Genomic DNA, 16,460 nt, shown 5'->3' with positions numbered 1-16,460 from the left:
TTTTTTTTTTTTTTTGGTACCATTTAATAGTATAGCTCAGTAGTATTTTATAATAGGGAGGTATCACAGTTTGTTTATCCATCCCCTAGTTGAAGATATTTGGGTAGTTTCTAGTTTTAAATGACTATAAATAAAGCCACTATAAATATCCACATAAAGATTTTTGTGTGCATATAAATTTTCATTTCCTTTTGGTAAATACTTTGAAGTAGGATTGCTGGTGTCTTAGGATAAGTGTGTGTTTTAACAGTTTTCCCGAGTGACCATATACCACTTTGCATTCCTACCAGAAATGGATGAGAATTGTTGTTCTGCGACCTTATTTGAACCTGTTGTTATACTTTTAATGTTACAGTTAACAATTTTTTCCTAACCCAAGATCATAAAGATTTTCTGCAATTTTTCTTCTAGAAGTTGAATAGATAATTGGTTCTATAACCCCTTTTGAGTTAAATTTTGTTTATGCTGTGAGGTATGGATTGAAGGGTTTTATGTTTGTTTGAATATTAACAATATCCACATTTTGTTCCTAATATTTTTGCCTTCTCACTTTTTTTTTTCTTGGTCATTCTGGCTAGGATTTTATCAGTTTTACAGACCTTTTTGAAGCAATGCCTTTTGATTTTATTAGGTTTCATTTTTCTGTTTCATTAATTTCTGCTCTAATCTTTATTTTCTTCTTTTTACTTGCTTTGGTTGTAATTTACTTTTTTTTCCAGTTCCTTAAAGTAGAAATATAGCTTATTAATTTGAGACATTTTCTTTCATAAATAAGTGTTTTAACACTATAAATTCCACTCTAACTACTGTTTTTGCTGAAGTCCACAAATTTTAATATGTTGTCATTTTTCAATCAATTAAAAATATTTTCTAATTTCCCTTGCAGCTACTTCTTTGACCCATGGGTTATTTATAACCATGTTATGCAATTTAAAACTATTTGGGGATCTTCTAGCTATTTTTCTGTGATTGATTGTTTTTGGTTTGTTCTATTTATTGTTTGTTTCTTTTTCTCCTCTTTCTGCTGTAATTTTGTTATGGCCAGAGAACATACTTGGTATAATTTCAGTTCTTTTAAATTTGTTATATGGCCTAAAATGTAGTCTGTCTTTGTCAGAGTTCTGTGTACGCTTGAAAAGTTTTATTTGTTCTTGTTTGTGAGGTGTTCTTTATAAACATTAATTAGATCAAGTTGATTAATAGTATAGTTTAGGTCTTCTGGATCAGGAATCAGCAGACTGCAGGCCACAGACTAATTCTGGTCCTAAACCTGTTTTTATATGACTTATAAACTAAGAATTTTTTTTACATTTTTAAAAGGTTATTTAAAAAAGAATATCAGAGACTATATGTGTCCCACAAAGTCTAAAGTATGTATTATCTAGCCCTTTACAGAAAATAAGTTTGTTGACTCTCTTTTATATCCTAACTGATTTTCCATCTCCTTCTGTTGATTATAGAGTGTCAGAGTCTCCATTCATAGTTGTAGGTTTGTGCATTTTGTCTTTCAGTTCTGTTAGTTTTTTGTCATGCATTTTGAAGTTTGTTGCTAATTTCATACACATTTAGGACTGTTACGTCTTTTTGTTGCATTGACTTTCTTATCATTATATAATGTTTCACTTTGATGTTTGGTAATAATCTTTCTTATGTCTTCATCTGATATTAATATAATTACCTGGTTTTATTAGTATTTGCATAATATATAATATTTGATGCTTTTATTTCAATCTACTTATGTATTTATATTTCAAGTAGATTTATTTTAGACCTATCATCATAGCAACCTATAGGACAAAGTGAGCCCCATAGGGTTTCCAAGGCCATAAACCTTTTTGGAAGCAGACTGCCACATTTTTTGCCCAAGGACAGGCTGGTGTGTTTGAACCACTGACCTTTTGGTTAGCAGCCAAGTGCTTAACTGATATGCCACCAGGGAATTGATTAAATGGCAGTGAGTTTTTCTGGTAGACAGCATATAGTTGGGTCTCGCTTTTTTATCCAATCTGATGCACTGTTTTGTTTTTTTTCCCACTGATTGTCTAGATCATTTACATTTTATGTAATTATGGATATCACTGGGTTAAAATCATATTGCTGATTGTTTTTATTTGTTCCATTTGTTGTTGTTCCTCTTTTTCTCTTTTTTTTTTCCCTGTGTTTTCTTTCATTGATAGTTTTTATCCTTTTGTATCCCTACTATTGGTGGTGCAAATGGTTAATGCACGTGGTTGCTAACCAAAAATTTGGAGATTTCGGTCTACTCAGAGGAGCCTTGGAAGAAAGGCCAAACTGTCTACTTCTGAAAAATCAGCCATTGAAAATCCTATAAACCACAGTTTCACTTTGACATACACAGGGTATCCATGAGTTAGAATCAGTGTGACAGCAACTAGTGATGTTGGATTAGCTTGTTATTAATAATACCTCTTTTTAAAATTTTTCCACTGATTGCCTTAGAGGTTTCAATGTGCAGTGTGATCTTTATTAATCAAATACTATCATACTACTTCATGTGTAGTTTAAGTACCTTACAACAGTATAGTACCAATTTAACAATATGGAGGCTGCCCTATCATCATAGTCTTAAAACAATTACTTTTGAGACATAAAAAAGCATATTAGGAACAGGACGCACAGATGAGGAAAGACAGATGCCACATGGCAATCACCAAGGAACTTGGGAAGAAAAACTGAAAGAGGAATTTTCTCCCAGAGCAGACAGAGAGCCTTTCCCCGGAGCCAGTGCCCTGAATTTGGATTTCTAGTCTTCTAAACTGGAGCTCTGGTAGCATAGTGCCCAAGGCGCTTGACTGCTAACCAGAAGGCTGGCAGTTCAAACCCATCAGCTACTCCTTGGAAGGAAGGTTGGGCAATCTACTTCCGTAGTGATACTGCCTCGGAAACCCAAGGAGGGGTCGCTATAAGTCGGATCCGACTTGACGGCACATAACAACAACAACAAACTGTGAGAAGGAGCTCTGGTGGCACAGTGATTAGAGCATCTGGCTGCTAACCAAAAAGTCACTGGGGGAGAAAGATGAGGCAGTCTGCTTCTATGGAGATTTGCAGCCTTGGAAACTCTATGGAGGAGTTTTACTCTGTCTTGTAGGTTTGCTTTGAGTTGGAATTGACTCGATGGCAGTAGGTTTGGTAAACTGTGAGAAAATGGGTAGCACAAGTGATTTGTGATAGGCTGTTAACCAAAAGGTTGGCAATTCAAACCCACCTACAGCTCCACCGGGGGTGGGGGGGGGCTGGTAGTCTACTTCCATAAAGATTACAAGCAAGAAAACCCTCTGGAGCAGTTTTGGTCTGTAACACATGGGATTACCGTGAGTGGAGGGCCAATTCAACAGCAGCTTAAAACAACAACAAATAACCAGCTATGCATTGCCATTCTTTTTGCCGTAGACAGTTACCTTTCAGAGAAATTTAAAATGAATATCATTTGACCTTCATTTTCACCATTGCCAATGCCTTTTATTTCTTTGTTTAGATCCAGATTTCTCTCTGTATCTTATAATTTCTGCCTGAAGAACTTCCTTTAACATTTCTTATAATGCAGGTCTGATGGTAAAGAACTATTTGTGTTTTTGTTGAAGTTTTTTATTTCTCCTTCACTTTTGAAAGCTTTGTTTACCAGGTACAAAAGTCTGGGGTTTTTTCTTTCTTTTTCTCTTTTTTTCAGCACTTTAAAGATGCCAATCCATTGTTCTCTGCTTGTAGAGTTTTTGACATGAGGTGCGCTTTATTCTGTCTTTGATTCTCTGTATGTAGATTGTCTTTTTTTCCTCTAGATGCCATAAAGATTTTCTCTCTTTCAGGAGTTTGAATGTGCTGTGTCTAGATTTGTTCTTTGTTTTTGCTATTTATCTTGTTTTGGGTTCTCTGAGCTTCTAGGATCTGTGAGTTAACATTTTTCATTGTTTTTGTAAAATTTTCCAACTGTTCTTTCTTCAAATATTTCTCATGCCTTGTATTCTCTTACTCCTTTTTCTAGGATTACACTTATATATATGTTAGACAGTTTGATACTATTCCATAATCTTGGTTCTCCATTCTGTTTCCCAACACATGCTTTTTTTTTTTTTCCAGTTTGTGTGTTTTCTGTTCACCTATCTTCAGGTTCACTAATCTGTCCCTCATTTGTGTTGATGCTGTTGATAAGCCTGTCCAAGTCTTTAATTTTATTAATTCTAGCATTTGTATTTGATTCTTTGTTATCTTTTCCATCTTTGTGTTGAGATTCTCCATATGGTCATGAATGTTGGCCTTTTACACTAGACTCTTTAACACACAAATCATAAATATTTTAAATTCCCTAACAAGCCACTCCTCAGAAGGAAGGTTGGGCAATCTACTTCCATAGTGATACTGCCACAGAAATCCAAGGAAGGGTCCTATGAGTCAGGTCTGACTCCATGGCACATGACAACAACAACAGACAATTCTAATATCTGGGGTCATCTCTTGGCAGCTCTGGTGGCATAGTGCCTGAGGCATTTGACTGCTAACTAGATGTCAGGTGGTTCAAACCCACCAGCCTCTTCTCAGGAGGAAGATTGATCAATTTACTTGTATAGAGATACTGCCTTAGAAACCCAAGGAGGAGTTGCTATGAGTCGGAATCGACTCGAGAGTGGTGAGTTGAGTTTGAGGGGTCATCTCTTAGTGCAGTTCTGTTGATTTGTTTCATGACAGTAGTTTGATGCTTTTTCTTACAGCTTACAATTTTGGGTTGAAAGCTGTACATTGTATGTGGGGCAGTAAGATTGAGGTCAACAGAATTACTGTGTAGAAATGGGCATACACATACACATATTCTGTTATGTGAGGGATTGTATCCATCTAGTAAGATTTTGAATTTGGTATGTTTTTGGTATGTTTACCCCCAGTTTGTCACAGGCTTTACGTTGTTCTTACTTATTTCCTTGCTTTAAAGAGGGACTTGGTTTGTTGGAGGTATTTCTCAGTATTCTTCATTCACCCTCATGTTTAGGCTTTTCTTCAGAGCCTATACCTCAGTGAAAATGTCTGCCTCCTCTTCTCTCCCTCCAGCAGTTCATTGCTATTCTGTGTTGCTAGATGCTAACCAGTCTTTGGGCAGATTTTCTCTATTTTTCTTGTTCAGCTTCAGTTTTAGTCAACCCTATTTTCTTGCATCTCATTGATGGGGCTTTTTTACTGATCCTTTTGTCATTCCCATAGCAGACAAACTATGCCACCCCCAGGATAGAGGTAGCTTCACTTGTCCCCTGGAGAGGGTGGTAACATTTGTAGGCCTTACGTAGTAATTTAAGGCTCTTGTTCCATGAGAGAGAAGCATCTGGGCATGGGTTCATGTGTTTTATGTCTACAACTTCCAGTGGTTCTGTATTCTTACACTAACTCACACTTGGCTTTTGTTGTTGTTAGTTGCCATTGAGTCAGTTTTGACTCATGGCAACCCCATGTTGCAGAGTAGAACTGCTCGATAGGGTTTTCAAGGCCATAACCTTTGGGAAGCAGACAGGCAGCCTGTCTTCTGAGGCACCTCTGCCTGGGTAGGTTCAAACGGCCAACTTTTCAGCTAGCAGTTGTTTGTTTAACTGTTTGTGCCACCCAGGGACAACTCGGCCTTTAGCAGTGTGTAAAAATTTTAACCAAATTCTTGTATGGTCTTATATGGTGGCCCCGTCTTCTTTCCATGTGCTACCACAGGTGAGCCAGTACTCACATCCCAACTCTCTTTGGAGGCACTTGTCTTACCTTATATTCCAGGCTAGTTGGTAGCCAAGCTATCTGATGGATTCAAGAAAAGTTTTTGTACATTATTCTGCTTTTTGTGGTTGATAAGGTGGGAGGAATGCACTTTTTTAGCTTTCAGGATCCTAAGATGAAATCTCAAGGCTGTGTATTTTGTACTGCAATTTCAAGATCATTTTAAAGTTTTAGCTATAGAGGCAGAATCAAAGAGGTTGATGGCTTTATTTATTAAGATGCATTTTTAAGACTTCATTGAAGGCAGAATTTTATGACAGCCTCTTGAAGTACATAGACCATTCCTGTTATCTTATCATAATAAGATTTTATTTTGCTTTCACAATAGCATTCTCAGTCTACATGAGATAGCATGAGTGGGTTCCTACACATACAGTCACCCAGTTACCCCAGCCTTCTTTCCTAAAGTTGCTGGAACATTTTGTGTCTTGTTTCCTTTGCAGATGGGTAGTGAAGATTGAAGCTTGGGCTTATTTTCTTTGAAATGATACAAAGAGCTGCCTGGTTGTAGAGTAGTACATCTACATGAAAAGCTCACTTTTGGCTCAACTCTAGCTCGATTATCTGATGATGAAACAGCCTATAATGAAGTATTACATTTGAGACGTGATTGTTGAATAAGCAGAGTCCAAAGATACCATCTGTTGTATGGGTTTTAGCTGGTGATTGACAAAGACATGTGACTGTAGACATTCAGTAGAAGACATCTTTTTTATTCTCCATTACACAGTGGTTTGGCTAATTTAAGCTTAAACTTTTAGGGAAAAATGACCAGGTATGGAAAAAATTTTAGCGTTTGTTTTAGAGAAATTTAGCTGTCTAGTTTTGGTCAACATGATCACTTTTTGGCTGCCAATTTGACTTTATTTATTTATTTTCTTTTACAGAAAATCCTTCCGGGAGGAAATACATCATTTGATGTCGTTTTTCTTGCAAGAGTAGTGGGGAATGTAGAAAATACTTTATTTATTAACACTTCTAATCATGGGGTATTTACTTACCAGGTAAGAACCAGAATGAAAACCTTTGTTTATTTCATAAAATGTAGTCATCATCTTAGACCTATCATATGACATCCTTGTAAGACCTCACTTCAGAAACTCAGGAGATAAAAGAAAAAGAGTGTAGACCGAGATCATTCTTATACTGAACTACTATGTCTGAAATCCCTACTCAGATCAGAATCTGAACAAATGACATTAAAGCTACAACTCAAGTGTTAGCATAGGTTTTGTTAGCAAAAGGATAGTTAAAAAAAAATCAGTGACTTAAAGTATTTTTAATTTTTAGTTTTTACACACTTAGTAAGTATACTTGATAATTTCAGGATTAAAATGCACATGCATGCTTTTCTTCAGTGAACACCACATTGTTTAAAATTCTGAATAAACCTATTTTTTTATATAGAATCATTGTTCAGGTTATTTTAAAAAAGTGATATTTATAGGAATTAAATCATTTTATGAATCAACCGTCTTTCTATTTTTTGAGTCAAGGTTTTTCTCCATCAAGATTATTGGTACTATTAAGAAGAATTATTTATATTTGCCTGGCACTCTTCTAAGCCTTTTCATGGATTTAATTCTCACAACTGCTGTCTGAGTTACAGATACTGTTGTTCTCTTTTTTTTTTTTTTTTTTTAAGATAAGGAAGCTGACGTTTACAAAGGTTAAATCATTTGACCAAATCATACTGGTAGTAAATTGCTGAGTGAGGATTTAATACTAAATCTTTGTAACGGCAAAGACCATATTCTTAATCTCTGTACTGCTCATGAAACAATTCTTTAGAGGTTTGCTTAGCTATTATCTTATTTTACAGTGTTTATGCTTTTTTTTTTTTACATTTCCTCTCAAGTGTCTAGAACACTTCATATATTTTCAAAGTAAGTATCTGAGTAAACATTTCATTTTGTTCAGGAACCATGTCTTGTGCTTACTTATAATAAATAAGTCTTTAACAGTTGTTTAGTAGACATTCAGCAAACTTTAGATGCTTGGTTCAAAGCATCAAAACTTGATGCAATTATGAAGTCCTGTATAGATGACACCCACTTAACATACACTTTGTAAGTAAATGAAAATAATATAAATATAAAGAAATGCACCCCATAACTGACTTGAGTGATAGCAGCCTGTCTGGACTACCTGATGGTCAGGTTGTTCTCAAGGTACGTCCCATTGGCCACCTATCTTCTTTCTTTGCCTCTTCATACCTAGTCTTTCACTGAGTCTTTTTTCTCAATATATCTCAAGTCTGTTTACCTTTCTCCTCCTTCAGTACCCCTGTGCTGTTTCAAACTACCATCTCCTCTAATTGGACTACATAATAGTATTCTAAGGAGCTCTCGTGGCATAGTGCCTACAGCATTTGACTGCTAACCAGAAGGTTGGCAGTTCAAATCCATAAGACACTCTGAAGAAGGAAAAGGGCAATCTACTTCCGTAAAGATTTACTGCCTCAGAAACCCAAAGGGGGTCACTGGGAGTTGGAATTGACTTGATAGCAATGAATTTGGTTTGTTTTTGTTGTTGTTGTTAATAGCCTTCTAACTGGTCTACTATTCCTACTCTTACCACAGTCCATTTTTTACTCTAGTCCTACATGATTCCTCTAAACATCAGTTTCCAAATTCATTATCCATTGAGGCCATTTCTTGTGGTCAGAGTCTCTTTAGCCAGAGTGATCTTTTTTAACATAAATTAAATCTAATCACCATCCCTGTGTAAAACCCCATGTCTTCCCACTGCCCTTAGAGCAAAATTTAAACCTCTGACTGAAGCCAACAAGACTCTAAAGGTTTGATTGTCATCTCTCTCCTGCCACATCCCATTTTACCATGCCTCTGATCTTAATCCTGGTCTTCAAATAAACTAAACCCATTTTTGCCTCATGCCCCTTGCCTGAACACATTCCCGGGGCTGGCTTTTTCTCAAGTTTTAGATAATTAATTCCTGTCACCTTGTCAGAGAAAACTACCCTGACCACCTTATCTAAAATAATATTCCCAGCCTCACTGTAACCAGTTAATTTGTATCATTTTATACTTTATCTTTTGTATTTTTATTGGTATCTACATTGTCCTCTGTACTAGAATCTAAATTCCATGAGAGCAGGCCTGTTTTCTGTCTTATTCTCTATTAAATTGTTCACTGCTATATGTGTTTGTGTGTAGCATGATGTAGGTACTCTGTAAACACTTATCACTTGAATGTCTAGTTCATACTGTTTAGTCTCCATAGAGTCTTCCCATGTGGAAATACCTAGGGTTGGGCTCAGTATTTTAGAGTGATCATCTGAGCCATTGGTCCCATCTTTTGATGGTTGTTGGCATAGGGAAATTTTGATGGGTTTTTTTTTTTTGGTCTATTCCATAACTTTATAGAGGACTATAATCATTTAATTTTCAGTATATTATAGAATTCATTACAAGGGCAAATATATATTCTATATCAAATATGTAGCCAAATCAAGTATATAAACTGTATGTGTGGGTTTTTCAAAAAAGGTTGCTCAGATTCTACCATCTAAGGTAGATTACCCTAAATCACTCAGTTATAACTTTGAAAGTATTATTTATAGGTGGGACTGTAAAACAATACAACCACTGTGGAAAACAGTATGGTGATTCCTTAAAAAGCTGGAATTAGAAATACCATTTGACCCAGCCATCCCATTACTAGGTATATATCCTAAAGAAGTGAGATTCAGGACAAGAACAGACAGATGCACACCCATGTTCATTGATGCACTATTTACAATAGCAGAAAGATGGAAACAATCTACATGCCCATCAACAGAAGAATGGATAACCAAACTGTGGTACATACATACAATGGAATACTATGTAACACTACATAATAATGTAGACTCTGCAGAACATAGAAGAACTTGGAGGACATTATGCTGTGTGAAATAAGTCAATCACAGAAGGACAAATATAGTATTAGTTCATTCTTGTAAAAAGTCACGGAAAGGTTTATATATGGAAGGAGACTTTCTTTGTTGGTTACTGAGAGGGGAGGGGAGGGAACACTGAAAAAAAAAAAATGCATTGACCCATATCACTTTAGTTTTGTATATTTCACTGTACGTAAATCATATTTCAATAAAATGCATTTTTTAAAGTATTATTTATAAAAGCAATTCAGATTGTAATTTTTCCTCCATTGAAACAGGTATTTGGCGTTGGAGTTCCAAATCCTTATCGCTTGAGGCCATTTCTTGGGGCCAGAGTTCCTGTGAATAGCAGTTTCTCACCTATAATAAATATACACAATCCTCATAGTGAGCCTTTACAGGTAAGCTTGTGATTGTGATTTTGAATGAGCCAAATTTTGGTGGAAATTAATGCTTTGCATGAAATCTTAGTTTTTTATGGTTTTAAATACTATTTAAAATGAGTTGTTAAGGCAATATACAGTACATATATTGAAGAGGAGGGGTATTTTGGTACAGCTTGCTGTACTCTGAATTTTGGACTTGTATCAGTTTTTATTTAAAATGACTTTAGCTTCTCTGTTGTCGTTTAGGCAGCTCTGCATTTAATTTAAGGAGAGGTTTCATCTACAAAGACTACCACTTTTCTAACCTTTTCTGGTCCAATGTAAAGGCGCTCTGGTGGCATAGTGGGTAAGGCATTTGACTGCTAACCAGAAGGTCAGTGGTTCAAACCCACCACTGCTCCATGGGAGGAAGATGAGGCAGTCTACTTCCGTAAAGATTTACAGCCTTGGAAACTCTGTGGGGGTCAACTATGATTTGAAATTGACTCTATAGCAGTGGGTTTTTAAGTTTGGTCCAATATAAATAAAAACAGTTCTTGTTTATTTCTAATAATAATAAATTTTTCTTGATGGCAGCACAAAAATTAAGCTCCAAAGGAGAGGAAATATAGAGTCAAGAGAAAAAGCAGACTTATTTATTTTTAAAAAAAAAAAAAAAAAGCAACTTTTTATCATACCTAATCTTGGAATTCTCCCCAGTAGTTGGCTGATGCTGTAAGAAGATAACTACTAATAAAAAATATTCTGTCCAGATTTTTAATTTCTTTAAATATTTTCATCACAGAAGAGGAAAATGCTCGTGTCCAGCTTTTATAAGTGAATGGATCACTACATAAATTCCTCTTTATGTTTCCTCTTTTCTTCATCAATTTGTCATTTATATCTTTTTGCTACTTTAGATAATAGTGTGTTTTCCCTGATCTGGCTAGCCTATATTACACAGCAGTATAGAAATCTCACAGATTCTTGCTGTTTTCTTTCCTTGACTATTTTCGGCCAAAGAAAAAAACTATCCTTTCATTCTACCAGAGCCTGCTGAGTGACTTGCCACAAACTGCTCTACAGAAGTCCTAGAGCGCACCCATGTATGCTCTGTCTGTGTGATTGTCACAACCACAGTCCAAGAAGCTTGCTTGCTTCCTGCATGGAAGGATAGAGGTTACAGGAGTCTGCCATGTCGGTCATTCGACAAGTGTTTAAGAAGCCTCATTGTCTTTTCTCCTCAACCCTTAGAATTACCAGGTTATCATCCAAAAAAAAGTTATCCCTTCAGTATTTTTTTTTCCTTTTGTTCATCCAGTCTTTTTCCAGTTAATAACATTTTTATTCAAGAAGATTTGCCACAAAACATTGTTTTACCAGCACATAGTAGGATAAGTAGAAAACCAAAGTTGCCCACTTAGAACCAGTATAGATTATTTATCTTGAGGCACTATTAATGTTACACTGTGACATTAGTTTTGTTTTCCCTTACATTTTCTTGCTTTGTGATATTTTCTTCAGTTTATCTGGTTTCTTCATTATATGACTCAAACACATGAGTATGTTCTCATTGAAAAAATGTTAGCATTTCAAGCATCGTGAAGCAAAAGTCTCCTTGAACCTCCTGCTTTCCCATCCAGTTCTATCCAACAGAACTTTCTGTGATAATGGGTATGTTCTATGTCTGGGTTATCTAGTGCAATAGTCAGCAGGCACATGTAGCCATGGAGTACTTGAAGCATGACTATAATGACTGAGGAATTGAATTTCTTGTTTTATTTCAATTAATTTAAATAACCACATATGGATTGACTCCATGGCAGCGAGTTCGGTTTTTTTTTTTTTTTTTTAAGCTGTTGACTATTGTATTAGATAGCACACTTCATTCCAAAGCCCTTCTTCATAGATACCATTTGGTGTGTATCACTACACACTTCATTTTGTGGGATGCATTGCATGCATCTGTGTGCACACATAAATAAACATTTTATCTTATGGGGATATTTTTTACTTAGATGATGCTCTCTATATATTGTTGTATGGCTTTTTTTTAATTTTTTTCTAAAGCATAGATAACTGCATTGAAAATTAACACTAAGTCATACTTCTAGTTTCAATGTAACCTTTCTTTTGATTTTATAATTTAGCTTTTTCCTGTCCCCATTTCCTTATTCTTGTTTTTTCTGTTATTAGTACCCTACCCTTTAGTTTTTTGTTTCCAAGAATTATTATGCTTGTTTCTTTGATATCTTGAAAGAGTACATGAAATAATACATGATACTTTGCAGTTTTCCAGAGGAAAGTTTCACAGTCACCCTATCAGTTAAGATGTTATTATTACTAATAGAATAGGAAATATAGATAAGCACTGTAACAAATTGGTAAGCAAGTAATATACTCAAAAAGTCTTTGCTAAATACATACAAGAACACACACATACAAACCCTTTAAGATTATGCTACAGAGAATTACAGTTTTTCTCACTTTGTCCTTTTTAATTTCTTTCTGGAGTGCCTTTGTGATAAAACAAGGGAAGGTTTTCCACCTATTCTCTTACTTCCCCTCAAATTTGCATTTAATTAAGTATATTATTTCTTTTTAAGAGATAAGGTTACCTGCTTTAAAAACAAAGTGTATGACCCATTGAATGAAAGCAGATGTTCACACAGACATTTGTACACAGTGTTATTAGCACTTTATTTAAAATAGTCAAAAACTGCTATCAACCCAAATGTTCATTAATAGGTGCATGGGGGAAAAAAATGTGGTATAGCTATAAAATAGAAAAAGAATGAGCTGTTAACACATACAACCTAGATGACATCTAAAAATTATTATGCTGAGCAAAAGAAGCTAGACAAAAAGAGTACATACTATATGATTCCATTTACCTAAAACTGTAGAGAACATATACTGTAGTGGTAGGGAGCAGATCAAGTTGCCTGGGATGGAAGGGGGACAGAGGGATTACAGAGTGTCAAGAGGAAACTTTTGAGGGTAATGGATATATTCATTATCTTAATTGTATCTCAATTATTTTAATCTTGGTTGAGTCAAAACTCATGAAGTTGTACATTTTAAATATCTGTCATTTCTTATACATCAATTTTACCTCAATAAACTTGTTTTAAAAGTCACACAGATCACAAAGGTATTAGCAGTACCTGTGATTTTGCCACCAGTGGAAACCAGATATTTTCATACTGCATTATAACTGTTGCATATATCTCAGATTAATATTTATGCTCATAACTATTTCAGAGTTACTAGATTCACTGTGTAGATCTTACTATAAACATGTGAACAATGAAACACTTCTATTACTAGAAATAATACAAATTTTATATCTAATACTTGATAATTTCCATAAATTGTTTCCATTAGAGACAAGAAAAACAAATGTCCTGTAGATGGATTTTCTGAAATCCAGTCTCTTAAAACCACTCTGAAACACTTGTTTCTGAGTTTAATATTTCAAAGTTCCTTTATTTTAATTAAAAATTCTACAACTGATTATACATATGGGGCATAGAATCCAGTGAAATGACATGATAATTATCATACATTTATATCTGTAAACATTTTTTATTTTTTCTAATGCATGATTAGGATGTCAAGTTTATACCAGATCATTTGCCTTGAGGATGTGATTTTGAACTTAACCATCATATGCTCTTTTGTCACAGGTGGTAGAGATGTACTCTAGTGGAGGAGATCTTCACCTAGAACTTCCAACAGGTCAACAAGGAGGTACCAGAAAACTGTGGGTGAGTGCGATCAGATTTTTCCCTCTTGTGTGGTCATGTAAAACTAATTACCTTGTTAAATACAGCAGAAAATACTTAACTATTTATATCCGAAAGAAATGTGGATGGCTTTTTTTTTTTAATTGTCTTAATTTTATATGAAGTATTTTTGAAAGTTGAATGAGAGAGTAAGAGATGTATAAAGAGTAATTTTTAGAAAGAGCAGTAAACAAAATTGGCAGGAGTTTAACCCATTATGTAGAAAGGAAGAGATTTCAGCTGCTTTTTCTCGGAATTATGTTGGTAAAATTGTCTCAGAACATAATCATTTATAATATGCTTTATACTAATATTCTTTAAAAAAAGTTGAAAGGATCTATTATATATATACTTTTTAATTTTTATTATGATTTGGGTGAAAGTTTACAGAGCAATTTCATTTTCCATACAGCAGTTTGTACATGTTTTGTCTAGTGACATTGACTACAGTTTTCCCCAGTGCAACAGCTCCCCTCCCATTTCCTCCCCATAGTTACCTCTTCCCTGTGTCCTTCCCTCCCATGCACTCCTGCCCCCTACCTGTCTCCCTGTGCATACATTTTCCTTCTGTTCTCCCATGATTGATCTCTCCAAGGAGTGTGTCTATCTGATATAAATGTTCAGCCGATATGCTGGTCTTTTATTTGACTGGTAGCCACAGGAGTGAGTTCAATTCCAGACCTGAAGGGCAGCTAGGGGCCATGTTGTTGTTGTTATGTGCCGTCAAGTCAGACCGGACTCATAGCGAACCCCGCCTTGGGTTTCCAAGGCAGTATCAGTACGGAAGTAGACTGCCCCATCTTCCTTCCGAGGAGTGGCTGGTGAGTAGTCTCAGGGATTTTACCAGGCTGTATCAGAGCAGCAAGCCTTGTCCTTTTTTAAAAAAAATACAATTTTGAGTTTTGTTCCACTTGTTCTCCCACTCTATCCAGGATCTCTCACACAGATCCCCCTCTGAGTGGTGACAGTGGTAGGCAGGTACCATCTAGTTCTGACAGGATCTATTATATTTGTGAAGGTAGAGAATTCAAAGTTAAGATGCATTGTTAATAGAGAAGGTGGTGTTTTCCGAGGGTACCTTGCAAACACCTGTGATGGTTTAGACAGTTTTAAACTCTGAAGTGACCTGCATTACAGGTAAGACATCCACTTTTAAGGTTGTTGAATATTTAAGAACAATCTGTGTCAGTGATTACAGAATAACTGTTTTCTCTTGGAGAATACTAGCAAATATTAACCAAGTTAATAAGTGTGTAGAACTAGCTTATTTGTAAAGATCCCTGTCACCTGAGGTGTTTTGTTTTTTTTTTTTTTAATGCTGTCAGCCATGCTTTAATAAGAGGGGAGAGGCAATTGTGATAAATGCAAGTCTTGAGCCAATGTCACTCAAATCACTGCTCATCTGTAAATGGAGAAAAGAAACATTGGTTTTACTGCTGTGCATAAGCTATGAGGATAAGAAATTTTTATTATTATTAATTGCTCTGTCAACACTTAACACATAAACACATTCTGTCTTCAGATTAGTCTCAAGGGAAGGATTTTGTGGTCATAACACTGCTAGGAAGTTGATTTGAACATTTAGACATGGATTTGTTAGTGATTTGGTTAATGCCCATGATACAAAAATACACTTAGCATTGTTGTTAGGTGCAATCAAGTCACTTTCAACTGATAGCAACTCTCTGTACAACTGACAAAAAACTGCCCAGTCCTACGCCATCCCCACAACTGTTACTATGCTTGTGCCCATTATTACAGCCACATGTCAGTCCATCTCATTGAGGGTCGGGAAGTTTTCCACTGACCTCTGCTTTACCAAGCATGATATCCTTCTTCAGAGACTGGTCTCTTCTGATAATATGACCAAAGTACAAGAGACGAAGTCTGGCCATTCTTACTTCTAAGGAGCATTTCTGGCTGCATTTCTTCTAGGACAGATTTGTTTGTTCTTCCAGCAGTCCATGGTATATTCAGTGTTCTTCACCAGCACCACAATTCAAATGCATCAGTTCTTCTTTTGTCTTCCTTACTCATTGTCCAGCTTTCACATGCATATGAGGCTATTGAAATACCATGGCTTGAGTCAGATATAGCTTAGTCTTCACAGTGACATCCTTGCTTTTTAACACTTTAAAGAAATTTTGCAGCAGATTTGCCCAGTACAATATGTCATTTGATTTCTTGACTGCTTCTTTCATGGGCATTGATTGTGTGGATCCAGGTAAAATAAAATCCTTGATAACTTGCAGGGAGCAATATGTAATGGATGATCTATTTCTGTCCTTTCACAGAAATGTTGTTTTTGTTTGTTTTGTTTTTTACCTTGAAGCTGTTTTCTTGTTTGAAAAGCCTTTGGAAGAAATAGTGTATAAAGCAATGTTTCAGTGGATTAAACATAAGCTTTTAAATTTGTATTAAAATTCCACACAGAAGAGCTAAGAATTTACTATGAAATATAATTAGCATCTATTAAACATAGAGAATTCAAACTTCTAGACAATTAATAATTATAATGAACTGTAACAGAGAGTAGCACAGTATTTTAATACTGTCAGTGGCTAAAAAGAAAGTTATAGTAATTTTTATTCCTGTAAACTTGTTGTTGTTGTTGTTATTTGCCGTCGAGTCGGCCCCAACTCA

At 35.4% G+C, this 16,460-nt stretch overlaps 1 protein-coding gene across 1 annotated transcript in view; it reads left to right on the top strand.

Annotated features, from left to right (window-relative positions):
• TMEM131 (transmembrane protein 131) overlaps positions 1 to 16,460 on the top strand; it is a 334,956-nt gene that overhangs the window by 219,642 nt on the left and 98,854 nt on the right. The window contains exons 6-8 of the mRNA XM_007959450.2: positions 6,651 to 6,767; positions 9,943 to 10,065; positions 13,719 to 13,799. Of these exons, the coding sequence (XP_007957641.1) occupies positions 6,651 to 6,767; positions 9,943 to 10,065; positions 13,719 to 13,799 (321 nt within the window). The remainder of the gene's footprint in view (positions 1 to 6,650; positions 6,768 to 9,942; positions 10,066 to 13,718; positions 13,800 to 16,460) is intronic.

The sequence above is a fragment of the Orycteropus afer genome, unplaced genomic scaffold (assembly GCF_000298275.1).
Source record: "Orycteropus afer afer isolate SDZICR_OR568_19922 unplaced genomic scaffold, OryAfe1.0 scaffold00017, whole genome shotgun sequence".
Classification (NCBI taxonomy): Eukaryota; Metazoa; Chordata; class Mammalia; order Tubulidentata; family Orycteropodidae; genus Orycteropus; species Orycteropus afer.
Note: the sequence above shows the minus strand (reverse complement) of the source record. Positions and strands in the feature narration are given on the sequence as shown.